Source organism: Pteronotus mesoamericanus, unplaced genomic scaffold (genome assembly GCF_021234165.1).
Source record: "Pteronotus mesoamericanus isolate MK-2021 breed Mesoamerican mustached bat unplaced genomic scaffold, CSHL_Meso_final contig_164, whole genome shotgun sequence".
Classification (NCBI taxonomy): domain Eukaryota; kingdom Metazoa; phylum Chordata; class Mammalia; order Chiroptera; family Mormoopidae; genus Pteronotus; species Pteronotus mesoamericanus.
Window position 1 is genome coordinate 16616151 of NW_026555065.1, and position 25451 is coordinate 16641601.

The 25451-nt window shown below is 34.4% G+C and overlaps 1 protein-coding gene across 1 annotated transcript in view; it reads left to right on the forward strand.

Annotated features, from left to right (window-relative positions):
• FAM227B (family with sequence similarity 227 member B) overlaps positions 1–25451 on the forward strand; it is a 214313-nt gene that overhangs the window by 24661 nt on the left and 164201 nt on the right. The window contains exons 7-9 of the mRNA XM_054565682.1: positions 4920–5021; positions 7843–7969; positions 23109–23246. Coding sequence (XP_054421657.1) covers positions 4920–5021; positions 7843–7969; positions 23109–23246 — 367 coding nt within the window. The remainder of the gene's footprint in view (positions 1–4919; positions 5022–7842; positions 7970–23108; positions 23247–25451) is intronic.

Here is a 25451-nt window from a genome sequence, read left to right on the forward strand (position 1 = left end):
TCAAGAAATGTAACAGAAAACAATGCCTGTGATATAAGATTAAGCAAAAGCCACACATTCCATTTTCTCTTTATCCAATTTGGCTGAGGAACACTGGAAATCTTATAAGCCAGTCGATGCCCACTTTTCCATGCTCTTCCTGGGCTGAGCTTGAGGCAGCAACTGGCTCCAGGACTGGTTGGAAGGTCTTGTAAGGCAAGGCTGATTATGTGGCAACCACTGCTTCCTTAGTGACACATGATGTATCATGTCTACATGGTGGACCACTGGGCAGCTGGTCTCTGTGGGTGTTTTAACACTTGTTCTGTAGTGTACCCTTGATGTGGGTCCATATGTAGCATATAGAAAGCAAATCCTTCGTTCTGTCTGAAATATTGTTCTAGTTTCTATTACTCAAAGAGAACTTTCCATTGCCTGTATGCAGCAGTATCTCTCCAGGAGTATCATTTGACACCATCAGCGAACAGACTGTAGCCAGCCAACATTGTATAAAAAAGGACTCCCAGATTCCAAACATCACAAACAGCATCTTAACCCTGTTGCATGAAGAACCTCAGGTGCTGCAAAGTTTGCAGTGTAGCGTGGAATTAAGAGTCCATTTTCTCCTCAAAGTTGTTTGCAAACCCCAAATCACAGATCCTGATTAAATCCACATTGGCTGATTCATCCATGTATAAAATATTCCTAGGTTTAAGATCACAATGAACAACTCCTTGACAATGAAGATAGTCAACTGTCTTTGTTATTACAAACAGTACATCACTAGCTTCCTGCTCTGCAAGGCATTGTTGTTGGAGAATACAGTCAAGGAGCTCTACTCCTTTCTTCCAATCCACAACAAGATAAACATACCTATCATCATAAACGTCCTTTAAAATGATAATGTTTGGATGTTGTCCATAGCACTTCCAAATTTCAATTTCTCCTGAGGGGGCTTTGTTATTTTTATCAATGATCTTCACTGCAAATTCCATGTTGGTAACTGCATGTATGCATTGCTTACAAATTGAATAGGAACCAACACATACCTTCTATCAGTTCACATGCTTACTATTCATGGTCTCACTTCTGTCTTTATCCTGAAGTAGCAGTGTACCAGTAAGTGTTCCAAACATAAGTACACCACATGACCACCAATCAGCATTCTGGAAATGACCTCTCCTATTTACTATTTCAGGAGCCACATACTGCACTGTACCACAAAATGAATATGTCTGCCTTTCTTGATCTATTGATTCTCTGCTGAGTCCAAAATCTGTTACCTTTGTATGTCCTAGTTCATCAAGCAAAATGTTTTCTGGCTTCACATCTCTGTACACAATTCCTAATTAGAGCAGATGATCCAAAGCAAGGGCTAGTTCTGCAAGGCAGAATTTCATGTCTCCTGCTGTAGACGGAAGGTTTTTGAATAATCCTGTGAAGACACCTCCTCCCTTGAGAAAATCCAATATTAAATACAGCTTCCTTCAGTCTGAAATCATAATGCAATTTGACAATAAATGGATGATTTACTTCCATCAGTATATCCCTCTCCGTCTTTGTCCAAATTCTGTCTCAAACTTTTAAAGTGGCTTTCTTTAACACCTTGATGGCATACAGCTGCCCAGCATCAAGGTTAGTCTTCTTTTTAACAAGAAAATCCTTTCTAAAGGGCCCCTGACCAAAAACCTTAAGCAACTCAAACTGTACAGAGTCTGCTTTCTCATACCCTTCCTTTAAGTAATAAGTAATAGAAATTTCTTTAACAACTCCTTCATCTTGCAAGAATCTGTTTCTCCCTCTTCCATTGGTTCATTCACCATATGAAGGTGATTTCCCTGTGTGGTGCCTGGAGCCCCCGACAGCGGGAGCACAGCAGAGTCACCTGGGACATCAGTGGAGTTCCCCCAGCCTGGGGGGAGGGGGTGTGGGAAGGAGGGCCTGGAGAGATTCGGAGGACCACCTGGTAGGGGATGGAATAGAGGCAAGGGAGGCATGCTGGGCAGAAGAGGCGGGAGAGCTTATCGGTTTTGTTCATTGCATTTAATCTATGAATTTATTTTTTAGAGGGTTTATTGTTAAAATATGTATATATATATATATATATATATATATATATATATATATATAGGATCCAGTGAAATAGATAAATAACATGACCTCTGAGGCTCCTAAATCCACCAAATAAATGTGGTGGTGAGACACCCACACATTTTTACCAGCATATGCTATAAATAGAGCCACTCCTTGAATAGTTCAGTTTTGTTAGGTAAATTTCTATGTCAAACTGTAGTACATTTTCAGATGAACACAAAATATAAATTCTATCTACTTCTTGTCCCAATTGGTGAAAAATAAGTAATTCTGATTTTATAACTGGAATAAAATAAAACCCTGAGTCACATATAATTCAATTACCAATAATATAATGTTAAAAAAATATAATCATTCTACAATATAGCATGCTTCAGCAGGCTTACTCTAAACCTTATCTCAGTAATTGTTACATGATTTATATAGCAGAAAATTTTCCTTATGTATCGCCTGTGATTTAGTGGTAGCTTGCTAATAGAAAAACATACTGAACTCATTGAACTCAGAAAACTGAAATTTACATCTGTTTTTCCCAGTAGTTAGTGTGAGACCTTAGGCTATTATATAAAAACTTTCTGGCTTCTGTTATCTCATTTCTAAAAAACAAAACAAAAAAACAAGTATAAAACAACATACACCCTGCTCTTTTCCTAGGGTTGTTGTGTACTGAAAATGACATGAATAAGAAGATACATAGTAGACTGTCAATATAATAGATCTAAGAGATCTGGCTTTCAAACGCAATTTTATGCACTTAGTAAATGATGTGTGTGATCTTCAATAGTTATTTGCCTTTCTAAGTTATTCATAAAGTTTAAAAAATTACCTATCTTATGGTTGTTGGGGGAGTTAAATGAGAAAATGTATGTAAAGTTGTTTGTTTACATGGAATTAGGTATAGAGTAAGTGTGCAATAGATATATCTATCATCATTTATTATTATTAATTATTGTATTAATGGACAGAACACAGTGTTCTCAAACTCTTCCAAAAAAGCTGAAGGGGGGGAACACTTCCTAACACTTCCTATGAAGCCAGCAATACTCTGATACCAAAGCCAAAGGTACTACAAGAAACAAACAAAAAAAACATGATAGACCAATGTTCTCTTTGGTGAGTACTGATGCAAAAATCTTCAACAAAATACTAACAAACCAAATTCAGCAGCATATTAAAAAGATTACTCTTTGTCCAGTGGGATTTATTCTTAGAATGCAAGTATAACTTAACATATTAAATAGCTTGATCTAATGAATATGTCAGTAACCTGAATACCCCAAACAGCTATACGATACTCTTGCTTCCCAAGCATACCATAACATTTACCCCCTCGAAAAGTGATCATACCATTTTTCTACTGGCTTCTGTGGAGGTAAATATGGCAGGGATGCTAGGTTGAATTGTATTACTCAAAGACATTCTTGGAAGTTTCTGTTTGGGTAAATTTCTCCATACATGTTAAGTGTAGATTGTGTATTTAAAACATACTAACTTCCCTGGCTGGTGTGGTTCAGTGGATTGAGTGCCAGCCTGCAAACTGAGAGGTCATGGGTTCAATTCCCAGTCAGGGTACATGCCTGGGTTGCAGGCCAGGTCCTCAGTTGAGGACAAGAGAGACTCTAGCACAATGATGTCTCTCTCCCTCTTTTTCTCCCTCCCTTTCCATCTCTCTAAAAGTAAATAAATAAAATCTTCTAAAAAATGCTAACTTTTTTGACTGGTAAATTACATGTAATCTCATTTAATTCTCCCAGAACTCTGTATCTTAGAACCACTGCCTGTTACATAAATGATCAAGAATTGTTATTAATATTATCATTATTACTTTTGCTATAATTTCCTTCCATAAATTTATTATACAAGTATGAGAGCTGTATTGGAAGTTAGGAGACCTAGTTTCTAGTCTGGCTCTTGATTACTTAACTGTATAACCTTAAATAATTATCTTAATCTTTCTGAGCACCAGTGCAATCACTAAAACAGAGGAACTTAATGTAGTGATAACTTACTTCCATATTAGGCTAATAGACTGTGCATTTATAAATCCCAGCTCATTTGGTTTGCTAATTTTATAGAAGACTACCAATAACTTTAAAAAGTTTTGGTGTTTATTACCATAATCTATTAATGCCAGGTTGCTCCTACAATTGACATCATAAAAGAATATGGATTCTTTAAAGTGTCTCTATTGCTTAATTCACAGATTTGAACTCTAATTCATCTCTTAATTGCTTAATAAAGGGTGCTACATTAGGCTTTACCATAATATTGCCATTATTATCTGTAGATTTCCTTCTTTCAATATACTTACTTTGTTTTCAGTTTAGCTATCATGTCACAATTTTACTAGTTCTGGCTATGACTGTTTCATCCCAGTAATTACTTTAATTTCATGCTGAGTTACTGGTAATGAAAGAATTGGAATGGTTATAGAGTAATAGAAGGTAGCTGAGTCATTGATGGCCTTCTGCATGCCAACTGCTATGAAAGACTTTCATTAATTCATCAAGCATCTGTATGTCAGACACTGTGCTGAAGGCTTGAAATACCCATAGCTCACATAAAATATTATCCTTGTTCTTACTTAATTTTAAGATACTACTTTAAGATATGTATATATTATCAACAATTGGCAGATGAGGAAACTAAGACTTGCTAAAGGTAATGCAGCTTATAACAGCCCGCATTCAAATTCTAGTCTGCATGATGCTGAAACCCATGCTCATTCCACTATAGCAACCTATCTGCTCTTTAAGAATAGATAAAATTACTGCTATTATGCAAACAAATTCCAATTTTAAATTGTAATATAATGATTTTATTCCATACATCTTTTATTTTTTAAGCCTGACAAAGAAAACCAAGATTTATTGTTTGATAGAATTTCAGAAAGTTATGTGACACTTTTCATGTGCATACCTCTAAGACGAAAGGATGCATTCTTTCAGGTAAACATAGAAATTAACTATTATGCTAATTATTTTTGGAGCTAATGAAATAGAAAAATCGTTATTTTATTTATGTCCCTCACTCCAGAATGTTTTATTCCCTTGACTAAAAAGTCTTATAGAATCTCCTTTGTGTGATAGAGATATTTTGTTTGCATGGTAATAATTTGAAAACTGCTGACTTATTCTATGCATATTCTTGGGTTTTTTTATATTTATATACAAAGTTATTTATCAATTTCTTTTTTGTACAAAGTATCTTTTTATTCAAAAGGACTCGAAAGTGTATGTTATGCCTAAGGACTAAGTACCTGCTATAGTAAAGAACAATGGACAAATTTATGAATCAAATTTTTGTTTTACTTTCCTGGTATATTAGCTAATGAGTAGGGTTGATTAAAATAATTCTTTGTTCTTGAGTAATATTAAATGAAGATGGTTGGAATCTTATTGGGTATTTTTAAATTTAAACATCTAGTATTTCAAAGCAAAAGCCACATTCACATGCTTCATTGTGTTAACATCTAAAAATCAGAAATACAGAAGTATTTTGGAGTAAATAAATTTTTTTTTCCATGGGTAAAATAAACCTAAAATAAAAATACTTAAATGACCTTTGTAAGCAAACCTAAATTGCCAAATATTTGTGTTCTATCTTTACCTGTCTTATTCACAGACATTTACATACTGTAGGACAGAAGGAAACTAGTAGTGGAATGAGACTTGGCTTCCTGTCGGAATCTGCTAATTACCTGGGGAATCTTGTTAAGACATTCAGTCTCTCAGTTTCACAGCTGATTGTCTGTCAGATAAAGAGGATGTCCAGATCCATCATTCAAAAATTATTAATTTGTAGATCAATGTTGCTCTCAAAGATAGGCTAGAATTTTCTCTGTTAATATTGAATTTTTGTTATTTACAGGAAAAAGTTAGCAAATGGTTAGGATTTGGGGTAATTAAGTTGTCTAAAGGTGATAATCTTTCTTTGCTTGAGAACCAGGCCACCTCCTTACATGTTTATACCCTGGAGAGCTATTTCACTGAAAGTGGAACCTCATCCTTCATTAACCAATTTCCATTATTTTTAACTCATTCAGATAAGTGGGGGTTTTGTTACTATTGGCTCACCTGATTTATCTTACCTAATTAAAATAAATTTATTAATATTTAGAATCAAACCATTATTTTCAGGTCTCATTATTTAGTACAAATTAACTGAACCTAAACATATTTAGTGTGGCTTTTACTTCTCTCTCTTCTGATGTCATACACTGATAATCCTTTAGAAATTTTCCCCAAACAATTTGACACTTGATCTCTTTTTCCCTTAATCTCCTGAAGGTAAAGTGCTTACAGAAAGCTTAGAGGTTTCCCTTTTTCACCTTGTTCAACATTTTAATTTGAAGCATTAGTATGGTTTTATGGACCACAAATAATATATGTGATTGTTTCTGATAGTAAAATATTCACAGTTCATTCAGTAAAATTAACTATACCAATATATTAAAGTGTTCTCCCATCTCCTCCCTGATCCCCTCCTAAAGTAACTATCAAGTTCTTCAAAGAATACGATCACTTATTAGCAAACATGAGCAGTACTGGATTCAGTGACTATGTTAGTTTCCCATTACCACAATAACAAATTATCACAAACTTAGTGGCTTAAAACAATAGAAATTGTCATACATTTAGACCAGAAGTCCAAATTGAGTTTAAAGAGCTCAAATCAAGGTATCAACAGGCTAGTTTTTTAAGAGACCCCAAAGGATAAGCCTTTTCCAGCTTCTGGTAACTTCTAACATTCCTTGGCTTCTGGTCACATCACTCCAGTCTCTGCTCCTGCCATCACATTGCCTTCTCCTCTTCTATAGTATAATAAATTTTTCCTTAGCCTCCTTCTTGAAAGGACACTTGTGATTACATTTAAGGCCCATTGGATAATTCCAAGATACCGCCCCATCTCAAGACCCTTAATTAATGATATCTGCAAAGCCCTTTTGCTGTATAAATTAACATTGCACAGGTTCCAAAGATTAAGAGAGTGACCCGTACAGGACTTGCTTTATTTGAAAATTTTACATTATTAAGGGCTAAATGTGTGATTGTAAATGCTTACCTGAATGCAGAGCACCAAAATAGTAAATAATTCTTTAAACCTTTAATATAAAAATGTTGATTAAGAGAAATTTAGTAATTTATGGATTTTACTAATAGAATTCAGGTACAACCATATATTTCTTGATAACAGACCATGGTTTTAATAAGTAAATAATACAATAGTGATTATAATATATGAATTCATTTCAATTACTTAAAAATATGCTTTTTATTCTCTGATAATTTTGTATCATAACAAAAGTGTTAGCTACAGCTATGGTGATAACCATTTTGTAATAGATAAATGTATTAAATCAAGACATCATACACATTAACTGTACACAATGTTATATGTCAATTATATTCATATATACTTTTTGTTTGAATGACCTATATACAGCACTTTATAGAAGAGGGTAACAATAGCAAGGTTATATGAAGTTAGTATTTATTCATCACACCTTATCTTAATTGTTAACTTCATCCTTTATCCAAATTAAACAAATTTTCCCCAAATGCTATCAATTAGTCAAAATGACTGACCTTATTTTTAACTCTTCTTTATGTTCCTCAGTTAGATGTACAAAGAGATAATAAATGGCCAAAAGCAAGCTACTACCAACAAAAGGACATGTATATTTCATAAACTTAATAATAATTACTTTGGTAGTTGAGATATGTTATATGAAATATTAAATTATTCTAATACAACTATTTCTGGTAGGTGTACCCTGATTGTTTGGCACAAGCTATCTATGCAACATTCCATGAAGCATTTCCAGAATCCAGTGATCTCTTTAATGATGTATTTAAGGAAGAACTGGGGAATAACATTTCTCTTTGGTTGTCAGGTATGGCTATGTCATTTACATATTGATCATTATTTTGGTACCTAAAACTTTTGGATTTTGCTTTGTCCAGCCAAAAAAAAATCGGTAGTCTTTTGCCTTACAAAACTTTCTATGTTTTTAAATAATAATAATTCTTTTGAAAATTTTATAACACCAAAGTTAATCAATTATTGACTTTAAAAGTTCAATAATTTTATAAGCAGTGAAATTATTACAGACAACTGAATTGCTACAGAAATAAATCATTCCATATACACTTTATATTTGGAAGATAAAATTTTAAGCTGCTTTTGCAAATAATATTTATAACAATAGTATTGGGTAAATTCTAGAGCTAATTGAGTTCCTCATAAAACATACAATCATTTATCAAAGAAACTTGTTTTTTAAATCTTGACGTGCTTGTAGGTATAAGTGGTAGGACTGAAAGGCCAAAAGGAAGTAAAATTCTATTCTAGAGTATTTAGCTGGATATTTAAGTACTTGGGTTTAAAACTAAGGTATAGCTACAAATTCTGGGAATGGCCTCTCCAACATTTTTGTCACAGGCTTTTCTACTATTACAGAAGACCAGAAGCTATTGACAATTTTCTTAAGATTTTATTTATTTATTCATTTATTTTTTTAGAGAGATGGGAAGGAAGGGAGAAAGAGAGGGAGAGAAAGATCAGTGTGAGAGAAAAACATCAGTCAGTTGCCTCTCAAACATGCCCCAAGCCCACAACCCAAGCATTGGACCGGCAACCTTTTTCTTTATGGGATGACACCAAACCTATTGAGCCACACTGGGCAGGGCTATTGACAGTTTTCAGGTAGTGTTTCTTATCAATCTTTTTGTTCAAATCTTGATTGATTTTTAAAACTGTTTTGTGTCTCTTTAGTAATCAAAACTTTTCTTTTTTTCTTTTTATTCTTGTTTATTTTATTACAGTTGTCCCAATTTTTCTCCTTTGCCCTCCTCCGCCCAGCCAGCCCCTCCTCCCACAGTCAATACCCACACTATTGTTCATGTCCATGGGTCATTCATACGTGTTTTTTTGACTAGTTCCTTCCCTTCTTTCCACCATTATCTTCCTCCCCTGTCCCCTCTGTCCACTGTCAATCTGTTCCATGTTTCCATGTCTCTGGTTCTATTTTGCTCATTAATTTATTTTGTCCATTAGGTTCCTCTTACAAGTGAGATGATATGGTATTTTTCTTTCACTGACTGGCTTATTTCACTTAGCATAATATTCTCCAGCTCCATCCAAGCTTTTGCAATAGGTAGGAGTTCCTTCTTTCTTTCTGGTGCACAGTATTCCATTGTGTAAATGTACCACAGTTTTTTGATCTGCTCATCTAGTCATGGGCACTTTGGCTGAGAGTTCTAGCCACAGTGATCAGACAAGAAAAATAAATAAAAAACATCCAAATTGGGAAGGAGGAAGTAGAACTGTTATTACTTGCAGATGACATGATAGCGTACATAGAAAACTCTGTAGACTCCATCAAAAAACTACTCGTTCTAATAAGTGATTTTAGATAAAGTAGCAGGATATAAAGTCGATATTCAGAAATTGATGGCATTTTTGTACACCAACAATGAACTATCAGAAAGAGAAACTAGGGAATATATCCCATTTATTATAGCAACAAGAAAAATAAAGTATCTAGTAAAAAATTAACCAAGGAGGTAAAAGACCTCTACTTGGAAAACTATAGGACACTGAAGAAAGAAACTAAAGAAGAGACAAATAAATGGAAACATCTCATATGCCCTGTTCATGGATTGGAAGAATTAACATCATTAAAATGTCCATTCTACCCAAAGTAATCTATAGATTCAGTGCAATCCCTATTAAAATACCCATGGCATATTTCACTGATCTACAACAAATATTTCAAAAATTTATATGGAACCAAAAAAGGCCCCGAATAGCCTCAGCAATCTTGAGAAAGAAGAGCAAAGTAGGAGATATCACAATACCTGGATATCAAACTATACTACAAGGCCACTGTAATCAAACCTTTTCTATAAGAATGTGTTTCAAATTTAAGGAGGGAGAAACATCACATATTTCTATATATTGATTTTGTATCCTGTAACTTTACTGAATTCATTTGTTAGTACTAACAGTTCCAGGGGAGTCTGTAGGGTTTTCTGTATACAAATATAGTATAGTATGATAGTATCATACCATTAGCAAATATTTTTCCTTCTTTTTCTTGTGTAATTTCTCTGTCTAGGACTCCCAATACTATGTTAAATAAAAGTGGTGACAGTGAGTATCCAGCTCGTGTTCCTGATCTTAAAGTAAAAGCTTTCAACTTTTCATTGTTAAGTATGATGTTAGCTCTGTGTTTGTCCTATATGGTCCTCATTATGTTGAGATGTGTTCCCCCTATACCTATTTTGTTGAAAGTTTTTTTTTAGTCATAAATGAATGTTGAATCTTATCAAATTTTTTCTGCATTTTTTGAGATGATTGTATAATTTTTATTATTCTTCATGTGGTTAATATGATGTATCACATTGATTTGCAGATGTTGAATCATAGTTGCATCCTGGAGTAAAGTCACCTGATCATTATGTGTGATCCTTCTACTGTAATCTTGAATTGAACTCGCTAATATTTTGTTGAGGATTTTTACCATATGTTCACCAATGATATTAGCCTATAATTTTCTATTTCATCATGATTTAGTTTTGGAAGATTGTATGTTTCTAAGTATTTATTTCTTCTAAGTTGTCCAATTTGTTGGTGTATAATTCTTCATAGTATTCTCTTACAATGCTTTGTATTTCTGCAGTATCAGTTGCAGCTTCTCTTTCATTTCTGATTTTGTCTCCTCTCACTTTTTTCCTATTTAGTGTACCTAAAGGTTAGCCTATTTGCTTAGTTTTTCAAAGAACCAGCTCTTAGTTTCATTGATCTTTTCTATCATGTTTGTAGTTTCTTTTTCACTTATTTATGCTCTGATCTTTATTACTTCTTCCTTCTACTATTGTTGAGCTTTGTATATTCTCTATTTTTTTAGTTCCTTTAGATGTAAAGTTAATTTGAGATTTTATTTGTTTCTTGAGGTGTCCTTGTATTGCTATAAGTTTCCATTTTAGAACCTTTTTTTTTGTTGTATCCCATAGATTTTTGACTATTACATTTCTATTTTCATTTGTCTCTAGATATTTTTTAACTTCTTGAGTTCCTTGAGGACATTGGTTGTTCAGTAGGATGTTGATTAATTGCCACATTTTTTGTGTTTTTCCAGTTTTCTTCTTGTAGTCAATTTCTAGTTTCATTTCATTATGTTTGGGAAACACGATTTATATGACTTCAAACTTCTTGAATTTATTGAGACTCGTACTATAGCCTAACACGTGATCTATCCTGGAAAATGCTCCATGTAAACTTGAGGAAAATGTGTATTCTGCTACTTTTGGATGGGATGTTTAGTATATATTTATTAAGTTCATCTAATCTAATCTGTCAGTTAAAGCCAGTGTTTCCTTGTTAACTTTCTGTCTGGATGATCTATCCATTGATGTAATTGGGATGTTAAAGTCCCTATTATTATTGTATTGCTTTCATTTTATTCCTTCGATCTATTAATATTTGCTTTATATATTTTGATGTTCCCATGTTGGGTATATATAAATAAAAATATATATTTACAAATATTATATTTTTTGTTGGACTGACCCCAGTATCATTATGCAATGATCTTTTTGTCTTTTATGACAATCTTTGTTTTAAAGCCTATTTTACCTGGTATGAGTGTAGTTATACCAGCTTTCTTTTCCATTCCATTTGCATGAAATATCTTTTTCCATCCCTTCATTTTCAATCTGTGTGAGTCCATACTTCTGAAGTGTGTTTCTTGTAGGCAGTATATAGATAGATCTTGTGTTCTAATTCACTCAGCCACTCAATGTCTTTTGATTGGCAAATTTCATCTATTTACATTTAGGATAATTACTGATATCTATATACTTATTGCCATTTTATTAATTGTTTTCTGGCTGTGTTTGTAGTTTTGTTGTTGTTCTTGTTTTTGTTGTTGCTTTTTCTTCTCTTTATTTCTTCCCTGGAGTTTGATGGCTTTCCAAAGTGTTATATTTAGTTTCCTTTCTCATTTTATTTGTGCATTTACTCTAAGTTTTTCCTTCGTGGTTATTGTGAGGTTAACATAACATTCTAAGTATATAACCATCTAAGTTGATAGCAACTTGAATTTGGACACATTTGAAAGCTTTACATTTTTAGCACCTCTTCACATTGTATGTTTTTGATGACACTTTATACTTCTTATTTTATGCATCTATTAACTAATTATTATAATTTCAGTTAATATTAATACTTTTCTCCTTTAATCTTCATGTTAGCATATAAGTGATTATTCCACTAACTGTACTATATATTTACCTTTTCCAGTTAGATTTTTTTTACTTACACATACTTTCTTATTATTAATTAGCACCATATCTTTTCAGCTTATAAAAGTCCCTTTATGACCAGACTGGTGTGGCTCAGTTGTTTGGGCATCGTCCCACAAAGTGAAAGGTCACTGGTTCAATTTCCAGTCAGAGCACATGCCTGGGTTCCAGGGTCGGTCACCAGTGAGGGTGCATATGAGAGACAAGTGATGGATGTTTCTCACATCAATATTTCTCTCCCTCTCTTTCTCCCTCCTTTTCCTTCTCTCTAAAAATAAATAGTAAAATCTTTTTTTTAAAGTCCCTTTAACATTTCTTGTAAGGCCAGTTAGGGTGATGAACTCCTTTGCCTTTTGCATATCTGGAAAATTCTTAATCTCTTCTATTTTTAATGATAATCTTGGAGGCAGAGAATACTTGGTTGTAAGTTTGTTTGTTAGTTTGTTTGTTTGTTTTTTCCTCTCAGCACTTCGAATATGTCATGCCATTTCTTCCTGGCCTGTAAAGTTTCTGTTGAAAATCTGCTGAAAGCCTTTGAGGGTTTTCCATGTTTGTGACAAATTGTTTTTCTCTTGCTGCTTTTAAGATTCTTTATCCTTAACTTTTGTTCTGAGCAGTGGCTCAGTTGGTTGGAGTGTTATCCTGTAACCAATGGGTTATAGGTTCAATCCCCAGTCAGGGCACATACCTAGGTTGTGTGTTCGATCCCCAGTCCAGTCACCTATGATCCCCAGTCTGGTTGTGTATGGGAAAAGCAATCAATTGACGCTTCTCTTTCACATCTGTGTTTCTCTCTCTCCTTTCCTCCCTCTCTAAAAAAAGCAATGAAAAATGTCCTTGGGTGAGGATAAAAAAAGATTCTTTGTCTTTAACTTATACCATTTTAATTATAATGTATTTTTATGAGTATCTCTTTAGGTTCATCTTATTTGGAATTCTGGGCTCTCCGGATATGAATGTCTGTTTCCTTCCTCATATCAGTGGCCTTTTCAGCCATTATTTCTTCAAATAATTTTGTGCCCCTTTCTCTCTCTCTCTCCCTTCCCTTTTTGGGACTCCTGTAATCCACATGTCATTTTACTTGTTGTCCCAGGAGTCCTTTAGTGTATTTTCACTTTTTAAAATTTTATTTTTGCTTTGTTGTTCTGTCTGGGTGCACTCCGTTGCTTTGTCTTCCACCTTGTTGTTGAATCCCTCTAGTGAGCTTTTCAGTTCAGTTACAACTTCATTTGCTACTCATTTACTCATTTTGATGTGGTCCATTTATCTTTTGTTATATAGAGCAGTTCATTTAGGTTTCAGGTCATTTTCCCAGGGGAATGATCCTTAAGTAGCTGTAAATTTGATATGTCCATGAAACAAGGTGAGTTCAGGATCTTCCTATGGCACCATCTGTGTCTCCACCTCTCAACTTCTGCTAAACTTTTCTCTCTCATTTTTGACTAATTATTTTACATTGGCTAGCATATTTTTTGAAAGAACTTTATAAGACAAGCTTTTCTTATTTCTTTGTTGAGGAAGTGTTTATATCATATATCTAAAATACTGAATCCAATGTTCTACTCCTGAATGTACCAAAAACTCTTTCTTGAGAATGATGTAATCACTTTATTAGTCTCTTTACATTATATTCAATTCCATACTTACATTATTAATTGACTTTCACATTTGGTTCATTTTTTTTCCATAAACAAAATTTTTATTACACAACTTTCTAATATGCTGTAAGAAGAAAATCACCAGTGACTGTATTAGTTTCCTATTGCTGCCGTAATAAATTACCACTTAGCAGTTCAAAACAATGCAAATGTATTATATTATAGTTCTGAATGTCAAAAATCCAAAATGAGTCACACTAGATTAAAATCAAGATGTTGGCAGGGCCGCGTTTCTTCTAGAAGCTCTAGAGAAATATCTACTTCTTTGCAGTATTTAGAAGCTGCTTGCATTCTTTGCTTCAAAGCCTTCTTTCACCCACAAAGACAGCAATGTCTAGTCAGTCTTTTTTCATATTACATCACTCTGATACTGACCCCCTTACTTCCCTCTTCCACATTCAAGGACACTTCTGATTACATGGGGCCCACCTGGGTGATCCATCACCCTATTTTAAAATTAGAAAATTAGTAAATTTAATTACATCTGCCCTTTTAATTCCCCTTTGCTGGGCAATATTATGTATTCACTGTTTGGGGGTATTGGGACATAGAAGACTTTGGAGGCTATCTCTATTTACTACATAGGCACATTAAGATTTTGTGTGATTGCTAGAGTTTGTCACAAGCTTTATGACTGAATCCAACATTCCAGCTTCACAATGAGCAAGTTTAAAACTTGTGCCATGGATCTGGCTTCTCCTTAAGGATGTAAAAAGCTAAAATGATATTACTTTCACCCTCCACCAAAACATGATGACCTAGCTGCAAATTCGAAACTTTTCTCGAACCCATTTGAGAGGACTATCAATCCCAAATCCAAGGAAAGATAGGTGCTGCCAAGCAGAGACCAGATGCCAGAACTTGTTTATCCAGGGCAGATAAAGAAATTCAGCCAAAATTTATTTTTTTAATTATATTTTATTGATTATGATATTACAGTTGTCCTGATTTTTCCCCCTTTGCTCCCCTCCACCCAAAACCCCCTACTCCCTCAGGCAATCCTCCTCACTATTGTTCATGTCCATGGTCATGCATGTAAGGAAGTTCTTTGGCTACTCTATTTCCTATGCTGTACTTTACATCACCATGGCTATTCTGTAATGACCTATTTGTATTTCTTAATCCCCTCACGTCTTCACCCTTTCTCCACAACCGTCCTCCCATCTGGCAGCCTTCTGGTAACTAACTTCTTTTCCGATTCTCTTAAGAGTTTCTCTTTATCTTTAGCCTTTGGCCTTTTAATAATGATGTGTCTTAGAGTGGGCATCTTTGCATCCATCATAATTGGGACTCTGAGCTCCCTGGCCTTGCATGTCTATTTCCTTCACCAAATTAGGTAAGTTTTCTTTCACTATTTTTTCAGATAGATTTCCAATTTCTTGGTCTTTCTCTTCTCCTTCTGGCACCCCTGTGAGGTGAATGTTGGGCCTCTTGAAGTTGCCTTAGAAGGCTGTTCATACTAACCTCATTTTTTTGGATTCTTTTTTCTTCTTGTTGTTCTGCATGGCTGTTTTTTTGGCTCCTTATGTCCCAAATCATTGACTTGATTCTCAGCTTCATCCACTCTATTGCTGTTTCCCTGTAAATTGTTCTTTTATTTCAATTAGTGTATCCTTTGTTTCTGACTGGATCTTTTCTATGCTGCTCAGGTCCTCATTAAGTTCCTTGAGCATCCTTATAACCAGTGTTTTGAACTGTGCATCTGATAGATGCTTATCTCCATTTCATTTAGCTCTTTTTCTGGAGTTTTTATCTGTTCTTTCATTTGGGCCATGTTTCTTTGTCTCCTTATTTTGGCAGCCTCCCTGTGCGCATTTGTATGTATTGGGTAGAGCTCCTTTGACTCCATGTCTTGGTAGTATGGCCTAATGTAGTAGGTGTCCTGTAGGGTTTTGTTTTTGTTTCTATGTGTAGGTAGAGCTGCCACATCACAGGCTTGGTAGAGTGGCCTAATGGAGTAGGTGTCTTGCAGAATCCAGTGGCACAGCCTCCCCTATTACTGAACCTGGGTACTCAAGGTATGCCTACTGTGTGAGCTATGTACACCCTCTTGTTGTAGTTGAGCCTTGATTGCTGTTGATATGTTCAATGTCAGCCACTGACACTGTTCTGTCTAGGGTCACACAGCATAAGCTACAAAGCAATCTGCAGAAGGCTGCTACATGTGCTAGGCTTGGAGGTGGCCAGGTAAGGCCAAACTGTGAACTAAGTCTGGCTGCTGCTAGTATTGGGCCTGGGGAAACTTAACAAGAGGTACAGGGCTCGTTAAAGCCAGGTGCTGCTTGTTTGAGAGAATTTAGAGAAATCTGAAGCATGTGCCAAGAAAAGGCACTCATATGGAACAGCCACTGGAAATAGCTTGGGTGGGCTTGAAAACTGGGTGGGGCAATCTCGATGTGATTTCTTCTTTAATTCCTTAGTTGTAGGACTTTCATTCAGCTCAATTTCTAACAGTTCTGAATGATGGTTTTTCTATAGTTTAGTTGGAATTTTGATGTGGTGATGTGAGGAGGCAAGTCCTATTTTGATGATATCATTTCATATACTGAGAATCATCAAGACTCCACCAAAATACTGTTGGAATTAATTATTAAGTCCTGTAAAGTTGCAGGATACAAAATTACTATACAAAATTAGTTGCATCTCTCTAAAAATCTTAAAAAGTAATTTAAAAAATCCATCCTATTCACAATAGCATCAATAATAATAAAATACTTAGGAATAAATTTAGTCAAGGAGGTTAAACATCTGTACTCTGAAAACTACAACACGTTGATGGAAGTAAGGAAAGAAGCCACAAACAAGTAAAAAGATATACTGTATTAGTGGATTGAAAAAATCAGTATTAAAATGTCTATACTACCCGAAGCCATCTATAGATTCAATGCAATTGCTATCAAAATTCCAATTGCATTTTTTCACAGACTAGAACAAAGAAGACTGACATTCATATGGAATCACAAAAGACCCCAAATAGCCAAAGCAATCTGGGGAAAAAATAAAATTGGAGGCATCTCACTTCCTGATTCCAAATTATACTATAAAGTGATAATAATCAAAATAGTATGTTACTGGAATAAAAATAGATGCTTACACCAATGGAACAAAGTTAAGAGCACAGTAATATACCCTCACAAATACAGTCAACTAATGGTTGACAATGGAGCCAAAAATATTCACTGGGAAAAGAATAACCTCTCCAATAAATGGTGTTGAAAAAACTAGATGACCACATGCAAAAGAATGAAATTGGACTCTTTTATTATACCACTCACAAAAATTGACTTGAAATGGATTAAAAACATAAACATAACAAGTAAACTGTAAAACTGATGTAAGAAAACATAGAGGGAAATTGTCTTAATGTTTGCCTTGGTAATTTTTAAAATATGATACCAGAAATCCAAGGAAAAAAGCAAAAATTTTTGAGTGGAACTGCATCAAACTAAAAACTTCTGCATAGCAAAGGAAACCATCAACAAAATGAAAACGGAACTCATATAATATATTTTCAATTCATATGTCTTATAAGTAGTTAATATTCAGAAGATACAAGGAACTCATACAACTCAATAGCAAAATCAAAAAAGTCTGATTTAAAAAATGGACAGAGCAACTGAATAGACATTTTTTCCAAAGCAGACCATACAGGTGAACAACAGATATGTGAAAATGTGTTCAACGTCACTAATAATCAGGGAAGTACAAATCAAAACCAAAGTGAAGTATTGCCTTATGCCTTTTAGACTGGTCATTATCAAGTGACAACAAATAACTAGTATTGGTGTGGATGTGGAGAACAGGGAACTCTTACACACTGTTGGTAGAAATATAAATTGGTATAGCTGGAAAACAGTATGTAGGTTCCTCAAAAAATTAAAAATAGAACTATCATGTGGTCCCATGATCCCTCTGCTGGGTATATATCTAAAAGAAATAAAAACAGGAGCTCAAAGATATATCTGCACTTCTATGTTCACCATAGCCAAGGTACAGAAACAGCCTAAGTGACTGTTAGTTGATAAACGGATAAAGAAAATGGATGTAGGCAGACAATGGAATGTTATTCAACCATGAGAAAGAATGAAATCATGCCATTTCTGACAATATGTATGGACTTTGAGGACATTATGCTAAGTGAAATAAGTCAGACAGGGGAAAACAAATACTGCATGATATCACTTATATGTGGAATAAGAAAGTCAAGTTTACAGGAACAGAGTAGTTTGGTGGTTACCAAGGGTTAGTGTGTGAGAGAAATGGGGAAATGTTGGTCAAAGGGTACAAACTTCCGATAAGATGAATAAGTTATAGACATAATGTACCGTATGGTGATTAAAGTTAATAATACTATATTATATACTTGAAAGTTGCTAAGAATGTAAATTAAATGTTCTCACCATAAAAAAGAAATGGTAATTATGTGACATGACAGAAGTGTTAATTCTATGGTGGTAATCATTTTCCAGTATAAAAATGTTGCAATATGTGTCTTACCAAATCAAATCTTCAACTTATACACTGTTATATATCAATTACATATCAGTAAAGCTGTGAACCATTAAAATTTAAAATTTTTCAAAGTTAAAGATATAGAACACAATTTATTTGGATGTTATGGCCCTATGTTAATGACATTCTTTGGAAAAGTCAATGTTTAGTTACCAATTTGAATTTCCTATTTGTAAATAATGTTGGGATGTAGTCACAGCTCAGCCAGTGGTTAATTTGGAAAAGAAGCAATGAAAAAACCAACTTGTATTAAATGCTTACTATGGACCAGGTACTGTGCCAAATAATTTTATATCTGCCTTGAGGTGAGGGAGTAACTATGTTGAATTGAATTTTGGGTCCCTTGTGTCAAATACATAGTTTAGCGTATAGCACGCCTTCAGACGTGTTTCTTGAGCCCTAGCTGGCATGGCTCAGTGAGTTGAGTGCCAGCTTTTGAACCAAAAGGTCACCAGTTCAATTCCCAGTCAGGGCGCATGCATGGATTGCAGGGCAGGGTCCCAATTGGGGGTATGCAAAAGGCAGCCAATTGATGTTTCACTCCCTCCCTTTCTTTTTCCCTTCCCTTCTCTCTAAAAGTAAATAAATAAGATACAGGAACATGTGTAAATGACCCACGGACAGCGACAACAGGGTAGGTATTGACTGTGAGAATAGGGGTGGGTGGGGCAATGGAGAGCAACAGGGGGAATAATTGGGACAACTGTAATAGAACAACAGTGAAATTAGAGGAGGGGGAAGTGTTTGTTAAATGTAGTTTCTCTTTATATATAAGGACCCCAGTAGGGTTTATTCCAGAAATAGAAAGATTTAGTACAACACTAAACTGTACTATTTCTTTTGTTTTCCATATTCTGACGCTTTAACATCTGGGTCTTTGATGACCTTGGAAGGACTGCCCCTCCCAGGGTTAGTCAGTTCCTTGAGATATTAAACAACTCATGATGAGCATGCTTTTCAAATACAGACCAGCTGATCCAGAGCCCACACCACAGGCACCTTCTTTATTGGGCTCTCACTCTGAGCTCCTACCTACTTGCTCTATTCATCCCATGATCAGGTATCAGAAAATTGGGGACAGAACCTGTGCCCCAGAGCCACAGAAATTACTCAGACTGGCCAATCATAAGCCTGTTTACCCTACTTCATCCATTCCTTCCCATAGAGACCACAATAAAGGATCTCGCCCATAGTTTTGCCTCTTCCTCTGCCCCTGATCAACCCCTATGCTTCCCTATGTGGCCCCCCATGGCATGGAGTACTCCCTTGACTTGGGAACTGTGAGTAATAAAAAATCCTTTCAATGTTAATCATCTGATCTGTTGGCCTTACAATGCCTTGAATTTTCTATTAATACACTATATTTTAAAACAATCTATCAAGAAGCATTCAAGTTAATCAAACTGAAGGCTGGTGCATATTTTACCAAGTGAAAACTAATGTAAAATAGGTGATAATTCAATCTAAAAACACTTAGAAAATTCTAATTTGATAGCAGAATATACCAAATTATCCTCACTGAACATTCACTACTGAGAAAATACTGGCTATGTGTATGACTATATTGTGTATAGTAATAATATTAGCTCACATTTCCCATTTACTGAGTACTTTAACATAAATTATCTCAATAATCTTCAGAACAACCATATGTAGTACACAAAGAAATTTATATTGTTTTTATATTTATTGCTCAGGATACAAATGTTTAGTATGGTTAAATGCATTATTCAACCATATACAGCTTTTGGAACAAAAGTGAAACATTTTAAATGAAGTAAATTTTTTACTTTTAGGGTACTATAATTATTCTTAAATATTATTTTTAAAATAATAGGAGTCACAGATAGGCAAATTTTTAAAACAATTATACTTATGCTCAGAGGCAATTATGTTTACATTTAGGCTCTAGCCACATTGCATATAAGGCAAAATTGTTCTTCACATAAAAACATATTATGAATATCTTTCTGTGTTAACAGATATTTACAAGATATCTTTAATGGACTCTTGAAATACACCATATGCATGTACTATTGTTGGATATTTAGGTTCTTTCCAAAGTTGTACAAAAGTTAACCTTCTATGTTCATATACGAATTTAACGTATATCTATGAGTCAGAAAAGCACAAGGGAAGATTTAGCTCTTTTCTAATTCACTGGTTTGTATAGTAAGACATTAATTTCTGTTTCTGATTTTCATTGTTGGTATTGACTGAACATACAAATATTTTTGATTTTTGAATGTTGACTTTGTATCTCACTATTTTGCCAAATTCACTTTTTATGTTGAACAGTTTTTTTGGTATAGTCTATAGGGTTCTCTATATACACTATCATGCCATGTGCAAACAGTGACAGCTTTATTTCCTCCTTTCCAATTTGGATGCCTTTTATTCCTTTTCTTGTCTGATCACTGTGGCTAGAACTTCCAATACTATTTTGAATAGAAGTGGTGAAAGTGGACACCCTTGTCTTATGCCAGATCTTAGGAATAAAACTTTTAATTTTTGCCCCTTGAGTATGATGTTGGCTGTAGGTTTCTCATATATGGACTTTATTATGTTGAGGTATGTTCCCTCAATTCCCATTTTGCTGGGTGTTTTTATCATAAATTGGTGCTGGATTTTATCAAATGCTTTTTCAGCATAATATGATCATGTGGTTTTTGTCTTTTGTATTGTTTATATGGTATATTACATTTATTGATTGGTGGGTATTGATTTGTGGTACCATCCTTGCATCCCTGGGGTGAATCGCATTTCATCATGGTGTATGGCCTTTTTAATGTATTGCTGGATCTGGTTTGCCAATATTTTGCTGAGGATTTTAGCATCTATGTTCATCAGTGATATTAGCCTGTTGTTTTCCTTCTTTGTTGTGTCTTTATCTGGTTTTGAAATTAGGATAATACTGGCCTCATAAAAAGAGTTTGGGAGTCTTCCCTCTTCTTGAATTTTTTGAACTGGCATAAAAACAGACACATAGAACAATGGAACAGAACAGAAAACCTGGAAATAAACTCATGTCAATACAGTCAGTTAATATTTGACAAAGGGGGCAGAACATAAAATGGAGTAAAAATAGCCTCTTCAATAAATGGTGTTGGGAGATCAGGACAAGTACATGCAAAAAATGAAACTAGACCACCAACTTACACCATACACCAAAATAAACTCAAGAAGGATAGAAGACTTACATATAAGTCTTGATACCATAAAAGTCCTAGAAGAAAACATAGGCAGGAAAATTTCAGATATTCCACACAGCAATATTTCCACCAATACATCGCCTAGGGCAAGAGAGATAAAGGAAAGAACAAGTGGGACTACATCAAATTAAAAAACTTCTGCATGGCTAAAGAAAACATCAACAAAGTGAAAAGGGAACCAACCATATGAGGAAACATATTTGCCAATACTACCTCAGACAAGAGTTTGATCTCCAAAATATATAAAGAACTCACACAACTCCACACCAGAAAGATAAACAATCCAATTAAAAAGTGGACAAAGGACCTGAACAGCCATCTCTCCAAGGAGGACATACAGAGAAACCATAAACACATGAAAAAATACTCAACATCACTAGTCATTAGAGAGATGCAAATTAAAACCACAATGAAATACCACTTCACACCGGTCAGGATGGCTATCATAAATAAATCAACAAACGGTAAGTGCTGACAAGGTTGTGGAGAAAAGGGAGCCCTAGTACATTGTTAGTGGGAATGCAGATTGGTGCCACCACTGTGGAAAACAGTATGGAGTATCCTCAAAAAAACTAAAGACGGAACTGCCTTTCAATCCAGTGATCCTACTGCTGGGACTATACCCTAAGAATCCTGAATCACCAATTAAAAAGAATCTATACACCCCAATGTTCATAGCAGCATTATTTACAATAGCAAGTGCTAAAAACAGCCTAAAGTGTCCATCAGTAAATGAGTGGATCAAAAAACTGTTGTACATTTACACAAGGGAATACTACACAGCAGAAGAAAAGAACTCCTACCCTTTGCGACAGCATGGTTGGAACTGGACAGCATTATGCTAAGTGAAATAAACCAGGCGGTGAAAGACAAATACCATATGATCTCACCTATATGTGGAACCTAATCAACAAAACAAACAAATGAGCAAAATAGAACCAGAGGCTTGAAAATAAAGAACAAACTAACAGTCACCAGAGGGGAGAGGGAGGGGGGACAACAGGAGAAATAAGAGGAAGGGGCAAGCAAAGGAACACAAATAGAGGACTCATGGGCACAGACAATGGTGAGGTATCGACTGTGAGGGTAGCGGAGATGGGGTACGGGTGAGCAATGGGGAAAAAGGAGGGACAAATGTACCGAACAACAATAAGTTTAAAAAAGACATTAGCATTTCTGTACAGAAGTTCCCTCATTAGAAACTTGAGACTGACAATGCTCACGGGACTGTTGTGAGAATAAACTGTATAATACCTATAAAAAATGCTTTGACAAATTAAAAAGATATTTTCAAAATCCTAATTTCTTTGAGTAACTGTACTTTTTTTTTTTATTATTAACAGGTTTAAAACCACAAAAAGGCTTTTGGACCCACTGGAAACTGAAAGAATTATCCACAACAACCATACATGGTACCAAAAGAGCACCTTCAACCTCTGTAAAGGAGAGAATAGCAAGAAGTCAAGAACGCATAATAAATTGTAAGTAAATGTGTTGTGAATTGAAGAATGAAATAGCCAAAATCAAATGTGCTGAGTTATTTGTCAGCATTTTTACTAAAATGATTTATTCTTTGGTGAGGATCTTCAAATAACATTTGACTTGTACATTGATTTTATAGTAGTTTGAATATTGCTTTACAGTTTAGTTTTTCACTATAAAAGTTATATGTGCTTAGGTCCTATTTTCATTTTGCCCATTTTATTATTATATTGATTTTTAGGAACTTTTCAGTTACACTACAGATATTCTTACTTTGTAGCAATATTGCAAATTGGTTAATAATGTCTTTTACCAACAGATAACTTTAAATTTTTTTTTAGTAAATTTAAAGAGTTTCCTTTAGAGTTTCAATTTCGTGGTGTGTTTGTCAGGACTTACCTAATATTATGAAAATATCTGCCTTCTTTTTCTAGTACTTTTTATCTCCATGTTTTATTTAATTTGAATCTACTTGGAATTTATTTTGTTATAAAGAAAGGAGCTGTATTCCAGGATTTTGTTTTTTCCAATTGCCCATTTATTCACAGTCCACTTACAGGCTACTTGAAATATCAGTTCACTTGGATATATTTTTTTATTCTCTCCTCTTCCTTGAGCTACATGCCAAATTCCTGCACCAAACTTCTCAGTTACTCCAGATTAATAAGCACTCAAGGCAAGTTTATTTCTCCCTTGTTTATACCATATTTTTAATACAAAACATAATTCTGGTGCTCGGGCCTCATTTCTGACTCATTAAATCAGAACCTCTGGCTCAGGACTTGTAAAGCTACCCAGATTATTTCAATGTGCAGGGAAAGTGAAAACCACTGGTGTCAAGGGAAATACCTTCCCAACCCCCTCCTTGCTATAGGCCAGAGGACGGAGGGACTAACCTACTCAACCAACCTACTCTTCTGAAAGCTTCTTCAGTTAATATCTGTTTCTAAAATTAATTAATTACTACATTTTTGGATTTGTGCTGATTTTCCCCACTCTCATCCCCATAGATATCCTGATTTCCGTGTTTTAGTAGTCACATGAAATTTCTTATTTGATATTGCCATGGGTTTTTCCAGAATTTTATACATAGTTGTTACTTTGAATGGAGAGGTACTTTATATCTTCACCCCATCTTGCATACCTGTGTTTACTCCCCACTCTCAAATGTGAATATATCTTGGCTAAACATAAAATTAAGGATTTGGAAGGAGCTCTTTACTTTATTAAAATTTTAACTTACAGAAAGTGATAAGAATAGCATAAGGAACCCCTATTTATCCCTGATCCACCAACTGTTTAAATTTTACCCTATTTATTTTATCATCCTCTCTCTTCTTTTTTTATGTAGCATTTAAACCTATGAATTTCTCTAGGCACTGTTTTAACTACATTTTACAAATTTAATTATGTTGTATTTTCATTATCATTCAATTCAAAATGTATTCTAATTTCCAGTATAAATTCTGTTTTGACCCATGAGTTATTTAGAGAAGTATTGTTTAATTTCCAAATATTTGGGGATTTTCTATATATCTTATAGTTTCTGATTTCTAATTTAAAAATACTGCAGTCTGAAAATATATGCTATATGATCTTCTGCAATGTATTGAGACTTGCTTTATGCTACGGTACATGGTCTCTCTGGGTGAACATTTCATGGGCACTTGAGAAGAATGTCCATTATGCGATTGTTTTATAAATCTTAATTAGATCAAGGTGCTTGATAGTATTATTTGGATCTTCTGTATCAAGACAGAGAAGGGGGAGGAAAAATGTATTTAAAAAGTAAATAAATTAATTAAAAAAAAAAAAAAAGGGTCAGTAAACTATATTCTATGGAACCAATCAGGCCTGTAGCCTGTTTTTATATGTCCTGACAATGATTTTTACATTTTTAAGGGTTGTAAATAAATTAATATATAAATAAAGAGTATACCACAGAGACCACATGTGACCCACAAAGCCTAAAATATGGGCTCTCTGGCCCTTAACAGAAAAAAGATTGCTAACTCTGGTTCTGTCTCCTTACTGATATTTTAATTAGTTGTTCTATTGATTACTAGAGAGGGGATATTAAAATCTCCAACTCTAAGTGTGAAATTACCTATTCCTCCTCTTAATTCTATTGATTTTTGCTTTATCTATTTTTAAGTTATTGGGCACATACTCATTATTATTATATTTCTCTTTAGTCATCATGA